General features: G+C 48.9%; 1 protein-coding gene across 1 annotated transcript in view; it reads right to left on the minus strand.

Annotated features, from left to right (window-relative positions):
* Positions 1 to 15,025: 15,025 nt before the first annotated feature.
* The window catches only part of LOC119445168 (scoloptoxin SSD14), a 40,895-nt gene continuing 30,743 nt past the window's right edge, over positions 15,026 to 25,177 (minus strand). The window contains exons 11-13 of the mRNA XM_049664200.1: positions 23,065 to 23,302; positions 19,442 to 19,570; positions 15,026 to 16,231 (exon numbers count right to left, since the gene is read on the minus strand). Coding sequence (XP_049520157.1) covers positions 16,088 to 16,231; positions 19,442 to 19,570; positions 23,065 to 23,302 — 511 coding nt within the window. The 3' untranslated portion in view covers positions 15,026 to 16,087. The remainder of the gene's footprint in view (positions 16,232 to 19,441; positions 19,571 to 23,064; positions 23,303 to 25,177) is intronic.

Consider the following 25,177-nt stretch of genomic DNA (forward strand, 5'->3'; position numbering starts at 1 on the left):
GTTCCCTATGGTTACTAACAGCCAGTATCCTCACTCCACGTCTACCCGATTCGCTTCTACCAACAGCTATGTATTATCAAAACCTAAAGCTAATAATGGTAAACGACTACTTTTTCAGCCACGCAACTTTGGAACTCGTTACCGTATCATATTAAGATACTCTCTCATTTTTACACATTCACGTCAAACCTCCGTAAATTTTTGCACTCAATATAATCTTTCACCGTTACCATTTTATTACTAATTCCTGTGTGTTATTAAAATATTTTAGTGTTAGCTAGTGAATCATTTAATACGGTGGCTTGTGTGTTCGCATATAGCTGCTTTGTATTTATATCCTACTCATTTCTAACGGCAGGTCCCCTGTAAAGTTTGTTGACTATGGGAGCTCCCTCTGTATGGTTGTATAATCCCCATTTGTAACCTTATTATGACGAACAATTATGCCGCAATGCAAGGTCGTGGGTTCGAATCGCACCAAAGGCGTGGGTTCGCCTGCCTTAATGAACCCTATATTAATTAACCGTGTCTTAATTAACACCAAAGGTTGGGTTCGACTCCCACCATTGGCCGTGAGTTCGAGTGTCTCAATTACATCTTAATTACTGCGCCTTAATTAACTTCACCTTAATTACCACCACGGGTCGTGGGTTCGGCTTCGCCATCGGTGGTCACGCCGACAACTATGCAAGCTTTTCCGCCTCATGAGCCATATATATAATGCTTTCGCAATAAATGAAATACTATTTTCTGTTTTTTCCATTGTATAATAGGCTCCAGAGTATACAACTCAGTCAGGAACATGTGAGCGATATTTCCATTATGAATATTCTAATGTATAAGGATGCATCCAGTCCACCACCAAACACATGGAGTGTTACGGTGTTTACCGTGATGTATAGTCTCAAGCTCTTTCCAGGGTATAAAACAGACTGCAATGTAGAGTGCCAGCATTTCCACTACGTTTATTTAACATCGTCCATAAGTTGTTTCAGATTTTTAGAACTTTATTCAGTGCATAGCTGCATGCATTTCCTGCATTGTCTTCCAAAAGACATTTGTGTTGTCTTTTAGCACTCATGGTTTTCTTAAGCGAGGAGAGATAGCACACTTTCTTTTAAGGGAAAGGTGATGTATCTTGAGTTTCGGTTTTAAATTACTTGATCACTGGCGCCACCCTGCGCTCACTGCTGTATGACAATTAGGCCAAGCCTGTTACAGCAGTGTACCCGACTGTATTCCCACTCCTCTCGAGTTGAATACAGTAAGTCGTCGTTTGGTCACCGTACAAGGAAGTCGTCTTTCTGCGGTGCTCTGTGCCCCGAGCGTTAGGCCTCACTTCGTAGGCCTCGCGTCCGGCCCCGTCGGCACAACGCTGCAAGAGCCAATCACCGTCGAGGATTTCGATCCGGATCAGGCTTGGTTGCGATCGAAAGCGGCCGTGTGACACCGCTATAACATATGGACGAAAAATCTCGCAACAGCCTGTAGGTTCCAACTTTTTCTTTAAATTAACACACCTAAGCGAAATCACTATAATGTACGCCAAGCAAAACCAGTTCTCCGTTCCCGCGCGTGGGAGCTTCCTATTACTAGTTGACGTTTCGTTTCGCGTGCTGTACGGGCAAAGTCATTGCATGCTGACTGCATTAGGCTTGGCCAGAACGCTCACTAAATCAACGTATTTCAAGATCAACGATGGCTAAATCACATACCTGTCTGTTATATAGCGTACTGGTAGATATAAGCAGCCGGGTTCTCCGCCCGCGTAAGAACCTAGACGGTATCGGTCGTCCATGTTCTTGAGCCTTTGACCGTTCGTGATATGTAGATGTACACTATTGGATGTGATGATGATTATGACGACGACGATGACGGTGGAGGTGGCGGTGGTCTGAATCCCTTCAATGGTCTTACTCTGTTCACCTTCCCGACTTCACACCCATTTTTCAGGCCGAACTAATAGCGGTTATATTAGCCCTACGAAAGATTCCCCATAACGATTCATTATCTGTTATTGTGACTGACTCACTGTCTGTATGCATAGCACTTACAGCCTCGTCAAATTCGAAAATTTTGCGAACATTTTGTTCAATGGTTCCTTCGTACTTGCGGCAAGTATACTTGCTTTGGGTACCGGGACATCGCGGTTCTCACTTGAATGAAATGGCTGATTCACTCGCACGAGCATCACTTAATGGCCCTGTCATATCTGTTTTGCCGACATCAGCTTATGTCACCGCGGCCATGTACAGAAATTTCTCTATATCGCAAAATTCCACAAAATCTATTTTAAAGTCGTCATCTGATTTCCACCATATTTGCTTCTCATGGAATAATAATTGGTGTACTTCAATGCAATTGGAAGTTTCCATTACAAAATTTAGATGCCGTATACCGCCTCTAAATTTTTACTTACACAGGTCTGGTCTCGCTGTGTTCCCTCTATGTTCTTTTTGCAATGAATCCGAATCCATTGAGCATTTTTTTTCATTCTTTCGTGCCGCCGATTTTTAAGAGAAAGAAAAATCTTAGAAATTGCGTTTCGAAAACTTGGCCTATTATTAACCTCACCGACCATTCTCTCCTTTGGGGCGACTTCACTGGGACACAGTCACAGGGATGCTTTTCTTGCAGTTTACAATTTCATTAGAGATACAAAACGAGTACCTTGCTGAATTTGTAGAATTATTAATTATTCCTATTATTTCACTTCTTTATGACAAAATTACTTTATTTCAAAATTCTTAATAGCATTTTTCTAACGACTGCTATGCAGATTAAGTTTTTGTTAAATTTCTCATAAACATAGTTGAAACCGCCTGTTTCTTGGCCAATCCCCCGTAGTGGGTATGAGTCAACGTTTAGGAAACAAGACAAGATGCTTATGATGATGATTGGCTACCCTTGGCCACCCGATTCTTGGCCCATCCTCTTCACTGAGTCAGAACAAATCGGGGAGGGTACTAGACAGGCCTGATTATGTAACAAATTATGATGACATGAGACTGTGTTGCCTGCTAGTGGCTACTTCGTCTTCTCGTTTGGCATAGATTCCAGGGGCGAATACGTGGTTACAATCCGAGGCATTTGTGCTACACGGCCCAGAGTATTCTCTGCAGAACCATTTGCTTCCGAAATCTTGCGGTTGTGATTAAAGCTGATGAAGGGCTAACTTTAATGACCAGACCCCTTCGTCAAAGCGTCTGCCGTTTGGATTTGGGAATCGGCCTGTATTATAAGGTACCCGAACCAATGGAATATCAGCTAAGCGATGAGGTACTAATGATTCAAACACGCAATACCCGCGAGTCGATAGATGCGTACACATGTGTACAGGAAGTACACTTCCAACTAAATTTTATTTGAAGAAATAAGGTTTACATACATGAGAAATAGATTGCACCACCATGATGTCATGAACTCCCTATCGCATCAGAAAGACAATATTCGTTTACCTAATAAAGACGTTAATTCTCTCTCTTCGTCGGCAAGTGACACTGACGGGCATCTAATGCACATAACCTCGGCCCCCGCAATGTAAAAAGCTTCTAGCATCTCCCTTTCTAAACTATCTCCGGAATGTGACAGAACCGTGATGTCATAAAGGTTCGGACGGCATTTGTGACGTTTACAAGGTTCAGCCAAATGACCGCCCGCATTGTCATTTACGGCCCAGTTGTGCTCTCGCGCCCTTTCATTGTAACAGCGCCCCGTTTGCCTAATATGTACCTGTTTGCAGCTTAGGGGGATTTCATGGCGCTGCATGTTTCTTAGAGCATGTGTCTGGTTTTGCTTTGGTCACGAAAGGGCATATCTTGGCCAGTTTACATGGCGCACTAAAGACAAGATTAACATTGTGCCTTTGCGGAACCTTCTTGAGGTTGTGGAACACCCTGTGCCAGCATGGGATCCCGTGTAACCTCCTACTATCATCTGGTTTTATTGCGATAGCAATTATATGGACACTCAAAAGCAGATTTCTGCCGTCGGCGTCGCCGTCGCCGTCGGCGTCGCCGTCGCCGTCGCCGTCGCCGTCGCCGTGAGGTTCCGTATGACGTCATTTGGAGATGAAATCGTCGCCGCGCGCCGAACGCTGTATGTGCGAGTGAAAGGGCGCGAGGGGCGCGTCTTTCACGGGGAGTGAACGCATGGCGGAGAACAAACGCGCGTTCTGCGCCTTGCTCGCTTAAGGGCTGCAGAATTAGGCGTCTCGTTTCTCCTTTACAATCACCATATATGTAGAGCAAACGCGCCTTCTTCAGACGCGCGAGAGGCCGTGGGGGAGGGGGAAGGAAGGGACGCGACGTTTAGCTGCGGCACCAAGTGCCTATTTATATGAGAGGCTCCAGCAACAGTCACCAACGCCGCACGCATTTTGAGCTAACGCGGGCAAAACGCCGATGGCGTCGACAACAGTTCTGCGTGTTGTTGCTACCAAAGCCGCTCACATTACTTCGTATGACATTGCTGTGTTGCTATCGCATTCATTGCTTCGCCCTTAGGGCGAAACTGTGACATTTTTATTGCGATAGCAATTATATGGACACTCAAAAGCAGATTTCTGCCGTCGGCGTCGCCGTCGCCGTCGCCGTCGCCGTCGCCGTCGCCGTGAGGTTCCGTATGACGTCATTTGGAGATGAAATCGTCGCCGCGCGCCGAACGCTGTATGTGCGAGTGAAAGGGCGCGAGGGGCGCGTCTTTCACGGGGAGTGAACGCACGGCGGAGAACAAACGCGCGTTCTGCGCCGTGCTCGCTTAAGGGCTGCAGAAGTAGGCGTCTCTTTTCTCCTTTACAATCACCATATATGTAGAGCAAACGCGCCTTCTTCGGACGCGCGAGAGGCCGTGGGGGAGGGGGAGGGAAGGGAGGCGACGTTTAGCTGCGGCACCAAGTGCCTATTTATATCAGAGGCTCCAGCAACAGTCACCAACGCCGCACGCATTTTGAGCTAACGCGGGCAAAACGCCGATGGCGTCGACAACAGTTCTGCGTGTTGTTGCTACCAAAGCCGCTCACCTTACTTCGTATGACATTGCTGTGTTGCTATCGCATTCATTGCTTCGCCCTTAGGGCGAAACTGTGACATTTTCTTACGTGTTCAATCTTTTCAAGAAGCTTATAGCAGACGCTAGCAACTAAATAAGACGGGAAACCGGCTTAGCTCAGCCTTGTAAGCTGATTGTTAAAGCTGCTTTCTACTTTGTGAACGCAAGATTTATTTAGTGCTTCCTTTAGAGACGCCATTGCAACTCTTCTTTTTGCTAATTTGGAGTGGCCACTCATACGATATCAACTGCTTGTCGAACCTTGGCTGGTATTCTCAACCCACATGCGTGTTCCTTAACGTGAGCTTCAAATCCAAGAAACGAATGCAATTTTCACTTGACCGCCTCATCTAGCCTTGAGTGTGGCACCTTGTTAAGGACCGCCAGGTAGTCGTCGACGTACATCAGTACTGTAGGAGCGCATGACTGATACAGAATGCTATTCACAAATTTGTCAAAGATGCCAAGAAAAATTGCGATAGCAAATTTGTAGAGAGATATACGGAGTAATGATATTAGCTTTATCAGCTGTATAAACTTGGACATGCAGCAGCACCGGCAACGCGCCGAACTGTTGCCGACGCCGTCGGCATTTTGCCCGCGTTCGCTCAAAATGCGTGCGGCGTTGGTGACTGTTGCCGGAGCCTCTGATATAAATAGGCACTTGGTGCCGCAGCTAAACGTCGCCTCCCTTCCCTCCCCCTTCCCCCCCTCCCCCACGGCCTCTCGCGCATCGGAAGAAGGCGCGTTTGCTCTACATATATGGTGATTGTAAAGGAGGAAAGAGACGCCTACTTCTGCAGCCCTTAAGGAAGCACGGCGCAGAACGCGCGTTTGTTCTCCGCCGTGCGTTCACTCCCCGTGAAAGAGCGCGTCCCTCGCGCCCTTTCACTCGCACATACAGCGTTCGGCGGCGCGCGGCCACGATTTCATCTCCATTGACGTCATACGGAACCTCACGGCGACGGCGACGGCGACGGCGACGCCGACGGCAGAAATCTGCTTTTGAGTGTCCATATAATTGCTATCGCAATAAAATATCCGATAGACTGGGAGCGAGCGACGATCCAATGCATATACCCTGGCATTGTACGTACTGTTGGTTTTCGTAAATAACTACGGTGGATTGAAGGTAAAAGTTCAGAAGTTCTAGAAACCGCTCACTATTTACTCCAGTTAGACAATTGAACTTAATTTCACCAAAGTCTTCAACCTTGTTCCTAATGGCACATAATATTCCTTCATGAGGAATCGCATAATATAAGTCATCCACATCCAGTGAAAACGTGTACACACCACTCTATGGCCCTTCTTCTAAAGAAAAGACACGAAGCGGTGTTGTGTTGAATTGAATTTTGTTGCGTTAATGGAAGCTTTGTATATGACCGCTGAATTAAATAAACCTTTCCCAACTTCCTAACTGGCTGGTGACTTTAAGAGAACAGGTTGAAGTAGGTGTAATATACGAGGGTTGTCCGCAGAACAAGGTTCCCAATGATTTTTCCCAATGAAAAACATGTCTATTGGCATTGCATATTACATTTTAGGAGAGCTTAGACTTTCCCCTATTTTTCGACATAATCGCCATTGAGATCAATGAAGTTTTGCATGTGGTGCACCATCTTCTTTATGCCTAAATCGTAGAACTCTCCCGTCGCGCCGTGAAGGCAGCTTAACACCTCTTCTTTTAGCTCTTCTCCGGTTCTGAAATGCGTCCCACCCGGGCCGTCGCCGAAGGACTCTGTCTACCGGCCCCGACCTGGGTGGAGCAACCGGATTGATTGGCGGGGCCTCCAGCCCCGCTTTAATTCTTTCTCCTCAGGACCTCAATAAAGATCGTACTCACTCACTCCCACCCAGGTGCTTCTTCAATTCAGGGAAGAGATGGTAGTCATTTGGGGCTATGTCTGGGCTGTAGGGCGGATGTGTGAGAGTATCTCATCCAAATTATGTTGATGAGATGGTTTGTTACACGAGCGATGTGCGATCGAGCGTTGTCCTGATGGAAACGCTCTCCTTTCGTGAGCATGCCTCTACTCTTAATTGAAATCGCGCGGCTAAGGTTCTTCAACGTCTCACGGTAGCGGTCCACATTTATTGTTGTACTGGTAACAATGAATTCGCACAACAATAACACCTTCCTGTCCCAAAAGAGGTTCGCCATCACATTGCCGGCAAACAGTGTTTGTTTGAACTTCCGCGGCTTTGGCGACTCTGGATGTTTCCACTGACCGGATTGTTGTTTCGCTTCCGGTGTCGTGTAGTGGACCCAGGTCTCGTCCCCAGTGACAATAGAGTCCAAGAATTCCTCGCCGTGGGTTTCGTAGGCCTGAAGAAATTCACGGGCCACTTCAACACGTCGCCGTTTGTGGTCTTCCGTAAGCATTCTCAGGACCCACCTTGCACAAACCGTGGCATACCCTAAATGGTCTGTCAAAATTTTTTCATTGCAGGTCTTGCTGACATCAGGGATCATCTCGCAGAGCTCCCGAACCATCACCCTTCGATCTTTCAGCATTGTTTCTTCCACTTTAGAAATCGTTTCGTCCGAAACCGACGGCCGTCCAGAACGCTGTTCGTCATGGACGTCTGTACGTCCGTCTTTGAATTCTCTGCACCATTTGCGCATGTGTTGTACGACCATACACTTTTCCCCGTAGACTTCACACAGTTGGCAATGAAAGTCCACCGGCGCAGTGTTTTTTGCGCACAAAAACGAATCGCGGAGCGTAATTCGCACCCGGCGGGAGAAGCGAGTGGGAGCTCCAACTCTGACAGCTGCCAAGCCAAGACTGAGCGTCGCAGACAGCTCGCCGCGGGTCGGGGACTGGGAGAGCGGGAACGAAGCTAGACGCCAGTGTCGCCGGATCCCGCGTAACAGCGTTCCTCGCGACTGCAGCTCTTCGGGGACCTTATTTTACGGGCAACTCTCGTAAATGTCATATTTCTTCTGACATTTGCTTCCGCCACGTGATCTGTAAAGCAAAGCTTTCTTTGCCTACTATCCCGTGTCGCTGTAACAGTTTTATTTGTAATAAACGGGTGTGACTTGCCCTCTTGGCCATGATGTTCTTGGGAGAAATGGGAGATAAAAGAGGAACTAGCGTAGGGCCAGTTAAAATTGAGCGGACAAAGACTTCTCGCAGAGAGATTCTGGCACAGTCCAGGATCCTCATTCCGCGCTGTGGCTCCCCTCCTTAACCTCCTCAATTGCTGAAAACTTCCGGGACGGATGGCTGCGTACAGAGTGCCCATAATCTTGCGTCCGTGCTGGGTAAAGGCTAAGCACTCCTATGAGAGGTGAAAGACGTCGGCTCGCTTGCCGATGTTGCAGCTCAAACAGCAACATGTAGATGTGCCTGGTAAGCTATGACAAGAAGAGAGAGAGAGTAGATTTTAATGAAGAGAAGGGAGGAGAAGTCGGCCTGGAGAGCGTGTCTCTAGCCTACTACTCCTCACTGGGGTAAAGGGAAGTGGGAGATACAGGTAGAGGTAGGTGGCAGGTGATTATGATATCGTACAATGAGCTACTACATACACACGTTGTCCAATACGCGGTTGTGCACTTTTCACACACTACACGCAGGAGTAGTGTTGTCCACACAAAACGTCATCGCACAAACACATTTCGCACACTGCACACTGCACAGGTCCTAGAGACGACCGTCTAAGCCCGTCTCACACATAAAGTTCAAAAGTGATCTTATGGTGCGCTGGGCATGATCAACTCTTCGCCACGTGCCTAAAACCTTTGCTTCCGAAAAGGGGCGGGTGTCCAAACAGTCAACACTACGCTTTAGTGTCCTTCGCTCGGCCTATGACAAGAAGTATTTGGAGGAAAGTATCAGCATCCCGGGTGTCAGAGCCGTAAACGTCCTTACTCTCATAAACCAAAACTTTGGACACTTGTCCGTGTTCCTGCCGAATCGGATACGGGGGCCGAATGAAAAAAGCGTTTCGTTCATAAATGCTCATTGCCACATGGCTGGCCACCTTCACTGATCATATTGTTACCAAGCGCTGCTATAGACGAAGCTGAGGACAGTACGGAAGACGACGACACTCTGTGATGTCGCACGAATTTGTTTTCCATCTTGTATGTTTTGTATGCCAGTGGCCGCATTGTAAATATCCTGTAAATATATTTTAGACCTCTTTGCCCGTAAAATTTTGGTGGAGGTGCGGGTTCTCCAAGACAGACAGACAGACAATGAACTTTTATTGAGGTCCTGAGGGACTAGCCGGTGGAGACCCGCTGGGGCCCCCGGCTCGCCGCTGGCTGCTCCCATGTCGGAATCGGGAGGCCAAGCCTCTCCGCTCTTTCACGGGCCCTCTGGACGGCCATGGACTGGAACTTGAGTTCCGTACTTGAGATGGCCTCGTCCCAGTCCTGTTCGCTGGTGAGTGACGTATCCCGTAACGCAGGACACTGCCAGAGCATATGTGCTAGAGTGCTAAACACCTCCCCACAATCCGGGCACTGTGGGTCAATTTCTGTATTAATCCTGCTTAGGAAACCTCGCGAGGGATATGACCTCGTCTGAAGCATCCTAAGCGTGATTGATTGAGCTCTACATAGATTTGGGTGTGGAGGCGGGAAGCGCCTGCGTTCCTCTTTATAGTGGGAGACGATTTCATGAAATGTTAATAACGGGTCGCTGTGGCCGAGCTCCTCCGGATCCAATGAAGCCTCACCGCCGTCGCGGCGCGTGAATTCTCGCGCACGGCGGTGAGCAATCTCATTGGGATTCGGACGGCCCGGCAGCACGTTGTCACCCATGTGAGCGGGGAACCACGTAATGTAATGCACGGGGTCAGAATAAGTTCTTGACTTGCTCTTCAGAAGCGCCTCCGCCTGTCTCGCAACCATTCCCGAAGCGAAAGCCCTGACGGCCGCGCGTGAGTCAGTGTAGATATACGGCCTTTTAAAATCCTGCATCGCCAGCGCTACCGCCACCTGCTCTGCCACGTCGGCCGTGACAGCGCCTACCGAGGCCGCAGATAGGAGCTCGCCCTTCTCGCTGACCGCAGTGACCGCGAATTTACCGGAGCGCCCATATTGAGCTGCGTCCACGAAGGTTTCCAGGCCGACCGTTGTCTTTAAAATCGTCCTGGCACGAGCTGCTCGCCTGCCCGCATTATGCTGTGGATGAACGTTTCTAGGGAAGGGACCGACGACGTAGGTCCCTCTGGAGCTCTCGTCCAGCTGAACCGCCTCACTGTGACTGTAACGCGGCCGCAAGCCCGCCGCATCCAAGAGGCGCCTACCCGCGCTGGAGCCCGAAAGCCTCGTGATCTGCGCCGCTTGTTGCGCCTCTATTAGTTCGAGGGTGGTGTTATGAACGCCGAGCTGCATTAGCCTGTCCGTGCTCGCCGTGACCGGAATACCCAGTACCTTCTTGACGCTTTTCCGCATCAACGTATCAAGCTTGTCCCTTTCAGTCTTAGTCCACTGCAGGGCCGAAACCACATAGTTGATGTGGCTCATAAGAAAAGCGTGATGCGCCCTAAGTAGGTTGTCCTCGCCTAGGCCCCCCTTCTTATTGGAGACTCTCATGATTAATCTGAGGATATTCTCGGTTTTGGCGGTCAGATGCGCAATGGTTTTGGCATTACAGCCCCTGGCATCGAGCAACAATCCTAGAATTCTGATCGAATTCACCCTGGGGATCTTCTGGCCGTCCCGCGTGTACACATCTATGGGGATCTGCTCGAGCGGCACGAGCCCCCGAACCCCCTGCCTTGCCGGTCTGTATAACATGAGCTCTGACTCGGTCGGGGATTTACGCAGCGGGCGCTCCTTGGCTGCGTTGACAATGCCAGCTCAAGGCGAGAATGCTTCGGGCACGTCGCAAACCTGCCGTTATCCTGGCACAACCGCGCGACGCTGGCACCTTTTCCGGCACAGACAAAGCCGACGTTGAAGACTGCCTTCAACTCTATGAACGGGTGAGCGCGAGCAATCACTGGGACCATACCGCCAGGTTCGCTAACCTGATATTTTACCTTGCGGGAACGGCACACGTCTGGTTGGAGACCCACGAAGAGGAACTCACTAGCTGGGACCTGTGCAAGCAAAAGCTCATTGATTTGTTTGGCAAGCCTGTTGGCCGCGGGCGTGCCGTACAGAAAGACCTTGCGTGCCGAGCTCAGACGTGCACCGGGTCCTATGTGACATATATTCAGGACGTGCTTGCTATTTGTCGCAAGCTTGACGAGAAGATGCCGGAAGCGCAAAAGGTCGCGCACATCCTCAAATAAATAGGGATGACGCGTTTATGCCCCTCATTTTCAAGAACTCATCGACAGTGCAGGACATCATTGCTCAATGCCGCCGATTCGAAGAAGCCACAAGCAGTCATATTGCTCACAACATTTATCGCCTTCCAAATACGGCTGCAACGTCTACATACGAGGACCTCCGTCTCCCATCTGTGCCGCATGCTTCAGGCAGTATTGTGCGCATCGTCCGCCAGGAGATTGAAGCTGCATCACTTGTACCTACCCAGGTTCGCGCCCATGACGATTCCCACGCAACAATATCCCTCATCCAGACCGTTGTACGGCAAGAGTTGGCCAATGTCGGACTCCATTCACTGAGTCCAGCCCACAGAATCGACAATCGCTCACCCGGCGTACCCGATCTACCACGAAGTTCGGACGCTCGTCCTCGTTATCGAAACTCGGAGGAATGGCGCGCTTATGATGATAGGCCTATCTGCTTCTGCTGTGGACGAGTTGGACATATTTCTCGCCACTGTCGCAGTTCCACCACGTCTCGACCTTCCACCGATGTCGTACACGTCACCCGCCTCAAGCGATACCATTCGGGCGATCTAGGCAACGCCGCGACGGCGCCTTCCCCACAGGGGGTCATCTTACCAAGCGCTGCTCGAGACGAAGCTGAGGACAGTACGGAAGACGACGACGCCCTCTGATGTCACGCGGATTGGTTTCCCATCTTGTATGTTTTGTACGCCAGTGGCCCCGTTATAAATATCCTGTAAATATATTTTAAGCCTATTTCTCCGTAACAATATTTCTTTCATCAATACTGGCTGAAATTTTCATTCCCGAACAATTCTACCATAAAAGCTTATTGTGAATACGGGCCCTGGGCCCGTATTCATAAATCGTTTTTCCTTTTATTTAGTTTGAATTCAAGGCTGTGAATTATCCTTCTGTCAAGAACACGTATAATGTGTGACCTAGCTAATGTTAGTCATGTTAACAAAAAATTGATAAAAAAATACAGAGCACAATACGGTTTGGCTACCGAACACCGTAGGTCTTATAATCACATATTCCCCGTATGCCCTAATGATTTTTTAACACCTTGGCTAACGTGAGTTACCTGGGACACCCTACATCAGTGTTCCTCAAACTTTTAAAATACGTGACCCCGTTCAGCAGTACTAAACCTACCATGACCCCCCGCCTTTATAAACTTTCTAAAAATTTACGTTTTTCAATGACGAACGTATATTTAAATTTTAGTTTTTGTAGAAGACATTAAGCGCAGCAAAGAGGTACAAAATATGCTTGTTAATGTTTCTCTTTTTGTTTTTACACTGATTGATTATTGCATGTACTTAAAAAACAAGGATGTATTTGCTTCCTTGATACAACCAAATCAATGCGGGGGTATGTGTGGCTCAAGGCACATCACATGACTGCTTCTGCATTCAATCTGTTTCTTGCATTTTACTTGATTACTAGGACAATCGAGAAACCACTTTCACCAATGCAATTTGAGGAGAAAAATAAGCTTCAATGCGAATTTGGTGGTCTAGCGGAAAGCGCGAAGCCTTTTCGCCCATTATTTAGAGTTCCTGAACCGGTGTTCCTGAAACTTCTCTTTGGCTGCGGTGTTATTCATTAGTTCCAAGGATGCCTCTTGTCTGTGATTAGGAAGATCGTCCACGGTGCACTGAAAAAGATTGCTGCCAAATTTCAGCCGTAATTGTCATTTGCGTCCATAGGCTGAAAATAGTGTCTGAACTCTTCTCGAATGCCCTCTATTTTGGTCGGCTTAGCAAGAATTCTGCAGTGATTGGGAAATTGCTCACAAGTATTCTTAAACAAGACACGCCTTTTAGCTGGGGCCCAGCACAAGGCGCGGCTTTCTCCGAGCTAACTACACGACCCACAACGCTTCCCATTTTGGCCCACTTAGAGTCACCAGCCCAAACCGAAGTCCGCACTGACGCAAGTGGTTACGGCATAGACGCTGTCTTGACCCAACGTCAACTTGAAGCGAACTGCTTCATCGCTTATGCCGGCAGGCTGCTGTCCGCATCGGAGCGAAATTACTCAATTACCGAACGTAAATGGCTCGCTCTTGTACAGGCGGTTGCAAAATTTCGCCCCTATCAATTTGGTTGTCCGTACACAGTAATTTCCGACCACCATGCCCTCTTTGACTCTTGGCTCGCCTCTTTGAAAGACCCTACAGGCAGACTTGCTCGATGGGAACTGCGCCTGCAATAGTAGACCTACACGGTCGTATGCAAGATAGGGACACCCCTCTCTATAAGACAGGGACACGCCTACAAGACAGGGACATGCCTGCACAAAAATGCGGATTGTTTGTCCCGCTACCCTCTGGCAGAATATGATTCTTCGCGCACTGAATCCCTCGACTGTGTCTTTTCCGTGAGCCAGTTGCTTAACATCGCCGAGGAACAGCGTCGGAATTACAGCTTAATGGAAATAATCGAGCGCCTGGAATCCTTCCCTAGCGAAGCCTGTGTGCGCATGTTCACCTTGAAGGATATGGTACCTTATATCGGCGTAAAGTGCACCCTGACGGTCCTGAGCTCCTCCTCGTTATACCATCACACCTGCACTCCACAGTTCTTCGTGAGCTTCACGACGCCCAAACCGCTGGCCACCTCGGTGTACTCGCACACATGACCGTGTGCGCCGTCGCTTCTATTGGCCTGGCCTAGCCCGCTCAGTACGGCGCTATGTCAGCGCCTGCGAGCTGTGTCAACGGCGAAAGAAACCGTCTACGCTTCCTGCTGGGTATCTTCAGCCATCGACGTCCCACCTGAACCCTTCTTCCGTGTAGGTTTGGACATCCTTGGACTCTTACCGACATCAACTTCAGGAAACAAATGGGTTGCCATGGCTACCAAATACGCGACGCGCTATGCAATGGCACGAACGCCGGCGCCTAGCTGTGCTACAGACGTGGCGGACTTTCTCCTCCATGGCGTGATTTTAGTACACGGTTCCCCGCGTCAATCGCTGACTGACCACGGCCGTACATTCCTGTAGAAAGTCCTCGACGACATCCTGCACTGCTGCTCCACGCAGCACAAGATCGCCACGTCATACCATCCCCAGACGAACGGGCTCACCGAGCGCTTGAATCGCACCTTAACCGAGATGCTTCCAAAGTACGTGTCGGCTGACCACCGTGATTGGTACCTTGGATACGCGACATGCGTATTAACTCCTCCCGCGACAATATTATACTCTCCCTTTGCCCTTTGTTCGGACGTGAACTAACTTTACCATTGGACACATTTCTTCCTTCGCCTGCAACTTCAATTTGTGAATATGCACGCGACGCCACTGCGCGGGCTGATTACGTGCGGCAGATGGCCCGTAGTAGGCTTACTGATTCCCAAGACAATCAGTAGCGCCTTTACTGCAGCAGAACGGATAGTTGGGCGAGTTGGTACGAATTCATAGTGAAATATTTTGCGCGCACAATCGACAAGGACACAGTGAAGGGGGACACATGAGAGCTTTCTCACAACTTTGTTTATTTTCGGAAAGATAGAGAACATCTTGTCCTTGTCGATTGTGCGCGCTAAATATTTCAGCGACACCGCGACGAACGTTTTGCTCCTCGTGCCCTCGTGCTACTTTAAACCCCCTCCAGACGTGTGGACCTTTCTGAAAAGAAAAGCTCCTTCCTCGCTACAAGGGCCCACACCACGTCCTCCTTCGACAAGTGACTGACGTCACGTACGAGACTGTGTCCGCCAGTTCTACTACATGTTCCGTTCCTTTGTCCAGCGATGTCGTCAGTTTCGAGACTGAAGCATTACCACCATTCCTCTGCTGTCGGTCCTTAGTGGCGCCGGACCGGCTCTTCTGCCACCGGGGGTCATGCTACGTCCTACTAGAAGACATTGATGTTGACCCTTGAATTTAGTGGGTTGTACCCACTAGCAGCCATTTCACTTCACTTCAGTTCACTTTTATTTCCTTAAAGAGCCCTCACTGGGGGTATTACACAAGGGGTGGGGTTTACAAATCTTGATTGTTCTAATTAGTGGCTCGTTTGACCAATCCGTTTGTGAATACGGGTGCTAATGCTGCTTATCTGATGACGACGACGCGCCTTCCTTGATGTTGGCTGGCTTCCATGTTGGCCAGTGCACGCTATCCTTGTAAATACGCCCTGGAATGGTTGCGCTACTGCTCTTTCACGTTACAATATTAACTGGATCCAGTCGTAGACGAAGTATTTGATTTAGAAGCATTGCGAAGTGCAAATATAAATTAGCTTGCATTGGGTACTATCAACTGCTGTTAAGGTTTCTATGGACACCTAAAATTTAAACCGCATCGCTTCTCTGCCACATAACGGCGCATAATAATTGAGACCCGGTAATCGATACCTTGTGAAACAATAACTTAGACTTCCTGGTAAGCTCAGATGGTAGAGCTACAAGCCTGGTATACAGATTTCGTCAAGGGTCGATCCCCGGAGCAGGACTAATTTCCTTCAACTTCGGCGCTTTCTTTCTAGGAAACCCCCATAAATTTTCGCCGTGCTATTGTGGGGTGAAAGATAATGTTCCTTTTCAGCAAGCTTCCTCAATTTGCGGATTACCGCAGGACTGATTAGACCAACCCGTCTGTGAATACGGGTGCTAGTAGTCCGAAAGCTCGTTACATACACGACAGCTCTGAGAAGGGTTCCCGTCTCAATGAGTGGCTGCTTTCCAATGAGACAAAAGAGAACAATTTTTTTTCCTCTTCTTCCGTCGTAGTCGTCGGAGCGATTTGATTTCGCTCATGCGCCCGCGCGGCTGCCATCAACATGGTTCATGTCGTTGGGCGCCAGGAAAGCGCCGCCCTTTGTGACGATGATGCCCGTGGCTGCAGACATGATGGTCTTCTCCATAACGCTGTCACCCAGCTTGCGAAGCAGAGATGCCTGCGACAGGGCGTTTCCATCACATTATATGGGCATGCCCATGTAGCTCCAAACAATATCACACACAGCGTAAATCACAATGCTAAAACACCCTTGGGCAGTGGGAGGCTATACCACCCAGCGAATGCCCAGAAGACCAGCTCTGGGCTGACCGGCTGGCGGAGCACGCCGCTACTGTTCGAGGCCTGACCTGCGTCTGACAAAAAGGGGAGCTCTACGGGACTAGTCTGCCGGTATCTCCGTTTCCCTTTCGAACTCAGCAGAAACTCAATAAATATGTTTTATCTCTCTCTCTCTCTCTCTCTCTCTCTCTCGTGTTACGTAGTTGGTAGAACTAACTTTAGATTGATGTATGTGGAGCTGGGTTGAAGATTGGGGTTGAAGATTAATATGCAGAAGACAAAGATAATGTTCAATAGCCTGGCAAGGGAACAAGAATTCAGGATCGCCAGTCAGCCTCTACAGTCTGTAAAGGAGTACGTTTATCTAGGTCAATTGCTCACAGGGGACCCTAATCATGAGAAGGAAATTTACAGAAGAACAAAATTGGGCTGGAGTGCATACGGCATGCATTGCCAAATCCGGACTGGGAGCTTACCACTGTCGTTGAAAACAAAAGAGTGCAATCATTGCATTCTACCGGTGCTAACATATGGGGCACAAACTTGGAGGTTAACAAAGAAGCTCGAGAATAGGTTAAGGACCACACAAAGAGCGATGGAAAGAAAAATGGTAGGCCTAACGGTAAGAAACAGGAAGAGATCGATGTGGATCAGAGAGCAAACGGGGATAGCCGATATGCTAATTGACATTAAGAGAAAAAAAATGGAGCGGGGCAGGCCATGTAATGCGTAGGATGGATAACCGGTGGATCATTAGAGTTGCAGAAAGGATACGAAGAGAGGGGAAGCGCAGTCGAGGACCGCAGAAAATTAGGTGAGGTGATGAAGTTAGGAAATTTGCAGGCGCAAGTTGGAATGAGCTAGCGCAAGACAAGGGTAATTGGAGATCCCAGGGAGAGGCCTTCATCCTGCAGTAGACATAAATATAGGCAGATGCTGATGATGATGGGGAGCTGGTGTACACGGGGATTCAAAGTCCGTCTTCAAGGTAGCACCATTCTTTCATCTAGTCGCCATCCTCCTTAACCTAGAACTCACCCGACATTGGACGAGCTTGATTGGCTTAGTGCAGTCACATGGCACGGAAAAGGTCTTAAAGTATTATCCTCTAGTATAAGTTACCCCAAGAGATGCGTGAATAAGGTTTACCGCACGAAAAACGGTTTCGAAGCGCGTATTGATAATAAATTTAGTATGACACAACCTACGTGGTACTTGTTCTCGCACGCGCGTGAAGAGGTCTGGAACCTTTTGAGGGGGCGCTAGCGGCCCTCCACGTAGGAGGACGATTACAGGAGGAAGGGGGAGCGGAAGGGGAAATGACGATTACATTTAGTCTTATCTATAGGAACCTTCCGCGAGTTCAAGTAGCGGAGCATCAACGAGCACGAGAAGAATAGTATGTACCCGAGCGTTTCTAAAACACACCTCCAGGGTTAAATGTGGCGCTAGGGTCTAGTCTCCAGAGACCCGAAGAAAGCTTAAGGGTATATTTGCTTTTCGAGTTCGTTCTCATTACCAACTGGTATATATGTTAAGAGCGTGCGAAATGCCTATGTCACGTGTATTTACACTGTATTTACAGAAGTCCTGAATTCTCAAGAAGCCTGACCACATGGTTATGTACTGTGTGTGTAGTAGCCATTGCAATCTACACGGTTTTCCATTAGATTAGAAGTGACATGCCTTAACGAAGCAGAAATTCACAATTGCCAGGGAACCTATGTCCAGTAAACTTTTTACTGCTGACTGCACGATGACAAATTAAGCGTGTCCCTCATGTTTCTTATGTTAAAAAAAACTTTTTTTATTTTTTTTATTTGCTAGACACAGAGACGAAGATTTCACATCGTGATGTGAGCTGGCATGTAGACGTTGCATCCTGGATTTCCCTATCACCTCGTGAAACGCACTGCGCTGCGCAGATACTTTCAGTCATCTCTGACGACACAATTGTCTGAATCAAAATATTGTTGTCTTATACGCTGACAGCAAGAATGTGACCAAGTAACTTCCGCACACTTCTGCGGGCATCTGACTTCATATTCGGGATGATTATTTTAAGCAAACACTTCCGAATAAATTTTGACAAGGAATAAAGGTAGTGTGCATTATACGTGCAAGGGGTATTAGGAGACTACGCCTAGTTGCATTATGCAAATTGGCAAGCGCAAGCCTGTCACGTAGACTTCTGCGTTTATTAAATATTTTCAGTTATGTGCGCTCGAGTGGAAGTCATACGTTTCAATTCACCGTGGCTAGCGAATAATCCGGCCTGCATCTCCTTTGTATTTTATGCCGGAGTCGGCAATGAACTTCCTTTACAGGATGCAGCGGATGTGACGTTAGACGCCAACGAGTAAAATAACTTTTAAGGCGAAAGCCTTACATCTCTGCCTCAAGGTAGTGTTGTGAGGTACAGAAAATGTCACGTGACGATTAAAAAGTTAATGATTCATTAGTGATTGGGTTAAGGTGTATTAGGTGGAATAAAGAAAATTAAGGTAGATTAGGGTGGATTAATGTCGATTATGGTGGATTAAGGTCGATTAGGGTGATTTAAGGAGGATTCAGGATGACTAAGGTGGATTAAGCTATCGCCTTCGCGTCTCCTATAGGCGATAGCTAAGGACTCCTTGGACCTTTGTTTATAGGGATGGCACCGCCATCTAGGAGTGGTGAAGTGAAGTACTGCATCGTTACAATAGCGAGCGCCGACAGAGAGCGCTACGGTAGTCATAGCGCAGCGGAGGCTCCAACGCGGTATAACCTGGTATTGGCACTTTCGGCACATGTTTGTCTTTCGCGTCGGATTAGCCTGTGGCACCTCGTCGCCTACGGAGTGCAGCTTCAACATGCATCAGCAGTGCTTCGCTTGCGATGGCAACAACTAAGAAAACTGCTGCGCTAAGCAGCGCAGAAAGGCAACGGCGTCTACGGGCGAATCTCACTTTAGTCCAGCGATTTCGACAAGATGCTCTGCCTCAAGTCCATTTGTATTGCGGTGGAGCATAAAAAAGCGCACCCGTGAATATGAAACACGCATGAAACTCTTGCCACGGCCGTCATAGCGATAGCGTATACATACCGGGTCGAAGTGATTTGTCTTGGGCTCGGCAAACACCAAGTTTGGCGTAGTAGACCGAAAGGTGGGCTGCACACGGGTGTCATTCCACACGCAGCGAGGCAGCGCGTACTTGCGAGCGCACGTAATCAGCTGCAATTAACAAATGTTGTTCCGAAAAGATTCACTACCCCGTAAAGATGCTTACTAAGAGAAGAAGCGATGAAATGCTCGCTTGATCAAAACGAGGTGCATAACTTGGCAATAGCCCTCCTGCGTGCTGTGCATCTTATAGGACTGTAAGCAGCAGACTCGGGACACTAACCAAAGGATCTATAAGGCCAATTACACAAAACTTTTCGATGGCAAGTGACTTTCACTGTTGGCCGGCTTCCTTCGCTAAAAATATGTCCAACAACGATTGGCTGCCGTCACTTCCAAGGAACAGTTCTATCGTAAGAACTGCTTTACGAATGCAGGACTTGTTTCGGTGCGACTACACGCTTCGAATGTTCCGTGTTCTAATGAGGGCAATTTCCCGCCTAAGAAATGTAGCAAGATAGACAGCCTTCTTTTAAAAAAAGCACCTACGCACTTAACCACATCTTGCAAATGAGCGGCGCTGTTTTCCCTGGCTGAAAGCCCTTTCGGAACTACGTGTGGTTTTCGAAGTATGGAAGTCTATAGACCCCTTTCGCGGTGATCCCGTGGGCGCTGCCATGTTTGACCACGAGGTGATGCATCCATTGCTTGCCTCAACTGCCTTCGTTACTTCCATGTTTACAATGGATGTGCACGACGATGCCGGTGCGGCTTAGCAAACCTTTGTTTCGGGAGATATCGTAGACGCTGACTGGGTGGACGACACGAAGCTTTTAACAACCGCTTCAGAGGACATGTAAAAGCAGTTTCGGAGCTCATTAAGCTTTGTCCAAACGGCGCGAGCATCTTATATGGAGCTTGTTCTAAAAGTGGGACTAAAGATGTGTTCCAAGCTATAGCAGAGTCACGCATATTTATTTTTTAATTTTTATTGCGATAGCAATTATAGGGACACTTCAAGAAGATTTCTGCCGTCGGCGTCGCCATCGGCGTGAGGTTCCGTATAAAGTCCAAGGGCGATAAAATCGTCGCCGCGCGCCGTGCCCGTATGTGCGAGTGAACGCGCGCGTGGGACGCGCGCTATCACGGAGAACGAATGCACGGCGGAAAGCAAACGCGACTTCCGTGGCGCGAAACGCCGTGGTGGTATGGGAGGGAGGGAGGGAGGGAGTAAGGTGGGGGGCGCACTCTATGCAACGACGCTATTCGGTCGTCCGCACCGTCTCTTATCTCCACACGGCTCTGACCTTATGCGCCGTGCAATCGGCCGCTCAGTTTTCCGTTGAAGCAATAGACCGCACGTACCTTCGCCCGTCTGCGGCGTATGCTTGCTGCCAGCGTTTTGACAGTCGTTGTCTGCAGTCATTCAGTGTGATCTATTCGTGTTGTTTGTGGGCGCTCACACCACGCTTGTTCATTCAGTTAGTAATAGTCGGGCCACATTTTCCAACGCACGCTACACATGCAATGCTGCCCGGATCGGCAGTGCAGAGCTACAGGTGTGTCCCTTCGCACGCGCTGCCCACGGGAAGCGCTTCTCATCAACACCACCGTTTCACACGCGCCTTCTCGTGGTCATCGAGTCTCTCTTCATGTCGGTCTACTTACGCCGCAGCACACCTGCTTACTTAATCAGCTCACGTTTACTACAATTCCTATTGCTACCAAAGCCGCTCACCTTACTTCGTATGACATTGCTGTGTTGCTATCGCACTCATTGCTTCGCCCTTAGGGCGAAACTGTGACATTTTTCTATCCTCTAAATTTGTCATCACCAGCACTTTCCCTATATAGCAGGTCATAAATATCGAAGCAGATGTTTTGTAGCTTACTGGTGCCGCGTCAGACAGCGACCTCCCGAAAATTGAGACGCGGATCTTTCCCGGAGTTAGAAGGCGAATTTCTGAAATAACATATGTGAAAAAGTTATAGATTTCTGTATTTTTTCAATGCCTGCCCAGTGATGCAAAAACCAGGGGTCACTTCGAGGCCGCCACTTTAAGATGCCTTTAAGACTTTAACACCTTAAGATGCGATTATCGTGCCATCAACTTGCTTTCGTCGCATGTCATGCGGAAGTATAAGAGCGGCAGGAGCGCCGGGTAAAAGTTGTCCATGCTCTACCAACGACAAATATGAAATGCGTGGTACACGGTCCTGTGCCACCACAGCAGAGGACTGTGGCACATTTGCCTTGCGAATCAACGGGGCAGACATTGTAAAAATACAGAACGCTAGCAGAAGAACTGTGTTCAGAAATAGGAAACTGCTCAGTATTTGTCACGCCATGAGAAGCTCGTCGTTTCTGACCATTCCTAGTCGGTTATCTTTGAAAGCTCTCCTAAGAGCCGGCTCAAGACCTCAACCCAGACCGCCGTGGCCCAATGGTTATTGCGTTGTGCTGCTCAGTACGAGGTTCGATTCTCGACCTCGGTTGCCGCAATTACAATAGGGGCGAAATGCAAAAACAAAACCTTGTGCGCACTTTAAAAGAAACGCGGGTGGGCAACGAGCCAATCCTACGGCGTCCCACATAACCCATTGTGCAGTTTCCGTTCGTTAACCGCGTATTTCAATGCAATTCAACACACCAAGGTAAAACATGTTATTTACGTACAGTTTCATACAATAATTGCTAGAGGGAACTCTATAAAGCCAGTGCCTACGCAAGCTGCAAGCGGGGCGCTTAGGCCAGCATGCAAATGATGGTTAGTACAAGGGTTCACCTAAACGTCCTTCTGGTTTCAAATGGCTTTCGTGATTTTGTAAACTCATGATTTTCAGCAGAGTACTGCGTTTTCAATAATTGGATAACCACTGTTAAAATTGTCTGGTGGCCAGATTCGAACATTGGACCTCTCGCATGGAAGCCCGATATGAAAACTATTACGCCACGAACGCATGCATCGGCAAGCGGCATTGAACACCCTTGTGAATGTCTCGCGGGCAAGCCAGCGCGTTGAGACGTTTTGGCGCGTTTCGGTTTGGCCACGTCGACAGGCTGAAACGCTGCGATTGTGAATGTCCGCAGAATCGTCTGCATTCAGAAAACTATAGCTCGCTTTGAAATTTAAGAAAACGAAGGCAGATAAAGCGTAAGAAACAAGGCCACAATAACGTCTGAACCTACAAGCACGAAGAGCAGAAAAGTCCATGTACTAACCACCATTCCCGTGGTGGACGAACGATTGCAGCGCCAAAGTTCCCTCTAGTAATTATTGTAGGCAACTCTGTGGTTCCACATGAGTAACTATGTTTAGCGTATGCATGCATACCCAGACAAAGCACATGCAGGCAGTGCGTTGCTTATGTCCTTCCATAGCTGCTGTCTTCTACTCTGACATCCACACTAGCCTCGCCGCTATCATCTCTCCATGTCCCTTTACTTCCCTCCCATCCTTCTCCTTCTCTGCTGACCACTGTTCATGTGTCAGCAGACCACACTAGACGGGTATACAGTGCGGTCACGAGTGATTTCCTTCCCATGCTTTCTCTTTATTTGTTTTATTGATTTTCATGAACAAACACTTACTCCAAATTCTTACCTGCGCCACTGCAGAGATAGCCGGGAGGCCTCCGCTGCCGCCGAAGGCGCCCACCAGCTCGGATGGCGCGGCAGACTTAGTGATAACGCTGGGGACCATGGAGGTCATGGGCCGCTTGCCGGGACCCAACTGGTTCGCCGGCGATGGGTCCAGGTTGAACTGCTTTCCAGGCTTGGCGAAGGCGTCCATGTAATTGTTGAGGAGGAGTCCGGACGCGGACTCGAACCCACTCCCGAAGCTGTGTCGTTAATTTATGCGGAGAGAACAGCGGTGACAGTGGTGAAGACCCCTTCATGTTTCCGTGGCTCTCACAATGGCCAGAATTTGACTTAGGACCCGTATTAAATTCATCTAGCATGGAGCAATGAAAGCATGTAATCACGTGTGATGTGTAAATGGCACTATGACATTATGATATATCAAGATATTATTACAATATTATAAAATAATATGCTTATAATATTATGCCGAAAACAAAGGTAATGCTCAATAGCCTGGCAAGGGAACAAGAATTCATGATCGTCAGTCAGCCCCAGAGTCTGTGGAGGAGTATGTCTGTCTAGGTCAATTACTCACAGGAGACCCTGATCGTGAGCAGGAAATTTATAGAAGAATAAAGATACGTTGGAGTGCATATGGAAGGCATTATCAAATCCGGATTGGGAGCTTACTGCTGTCGTTGAGAAAAAAAAAGTCAACAAGCATTGCGTTCTACCGGTGCTAACATGTGGTGCTGAAACTTGGAGGTTGACAAAAGTTTGAGAACAAGTTAAGGCCCAACCACACGCGGCTAATCGTACATGACTGGCTACGCGTCAGGCATCTGCGAGGCCGCGCGCGCGTCAGGCAGTGCTTGATTTTGAGCGTCATTTTGAGCGTACGGGACGAAAGTGGCAGCAGCCTGTGCGCCGTCGTCCCGTGGCCGGCATGTAAACTTCGGGCGCGGACTTGGAAACAGTTGTTTCGAAATCGTGCTGACACGCCGGAAGTCACCGCTGAAGCCAGCGTTGGGGCTCGGCCTGTACTTTTGCCGGCGAAGCACCAGCACCATAATAAGCACGTGATGAGGTGTTTGTGGGCCGAGGTGGCGAGAAATGTGATGCCCAACGGTGCTGTAACAAGCAAGTGAGCAAACGTTTATACGGGTGTCATACGCGGGGCACTTTCACTTGCGACCGAGCCCGATCGGGATCAGCTGTGCCTATCGCGATTGCCTCTTTTGCGCAAGAATACGCTTTCCTCAAGCCCAAGCGTTACCCCCGATGATGATCTAGCAGCACTGCGGTACGTAAAGCCCCTCAATGTAAAAGTAGCGCCAACCACTTCCCTCCTCCTCCGTTTCCCTGTCCCGCTCGGAAAGCGCGATCACGACAGTGGCGCCGCTCATGTCGACCCTGCCGTAGCAGACGATGGCTAACGCGCTACCAGAGGAAATCTGCGGAAAACTCTGATCGCGCCCTGCGGAGCAGTGTTTGAGGCGAGGTCTTGCTTCTCCAGTCAGTAACTGGCCTTAATAATGCAGTTTTGGAAGCAGCAACGCGACGATGCGAGACGGCGCATTGTCAAATGTGCAGCAAGCGTTTGCGCTCGCCGGATGGTAAACAAAAAAAAAAAATAGCCTTCAGCCATCGCGTTGTCGGTTGCAGCAACTGAAGACGCAGCAGCACGCCATCACAATTAAGTTCTTGTTCCTAACACGTTTGATTCATTTGCGCGTACAGCACTTTCGTCGCACAGGTCCGAGAATGGCGGTCGGGGCGCGCTGGAAAGAAAAAAATATATATACAAAAGCACAACGCGTGCTTCCACGTGACACGGATTGGCCAATGGGGGAGCGGAGGAGGCTGGGGCGACAGAAGGTGGCGAGGAGGAAACGCCGGGGCAAGCGCGGTGGCGGCAAGTTCTAAGAATGGCGCTACTTTGGTAAGATAGAGGGGTCTTAGTGGTACGCGCATTGCAGCGCTCGCTTGTGCGCGCATCGTGTTCCCTTCTTCACACGCGTACGGGCTTTGAGACGCGTAGGCTTACGTATCCGCTTAGCGAGACGTACCCCGGGCTCCTTGTGGTCGGGCCTTTAAGGACTGCTCAAACAAACGATGGAACGAAAAAAGTT

This window comes from Dermacentor silvarum, chromosome 3, assembly GCF_013339745.2.
Source record: "Dermacentor silvarum isolate Dsil-2018 chromosome 3, BIME_Dsil_1.4, whole genome shotgun sequence".
Taxonomy (NCBI): domain Eukaryota; kingdom Metazoa; phylum Arthropoda; class Arachnida; order Ixodida; family Ixodidae; genus Dermacentor; species Dermacentor silvarum.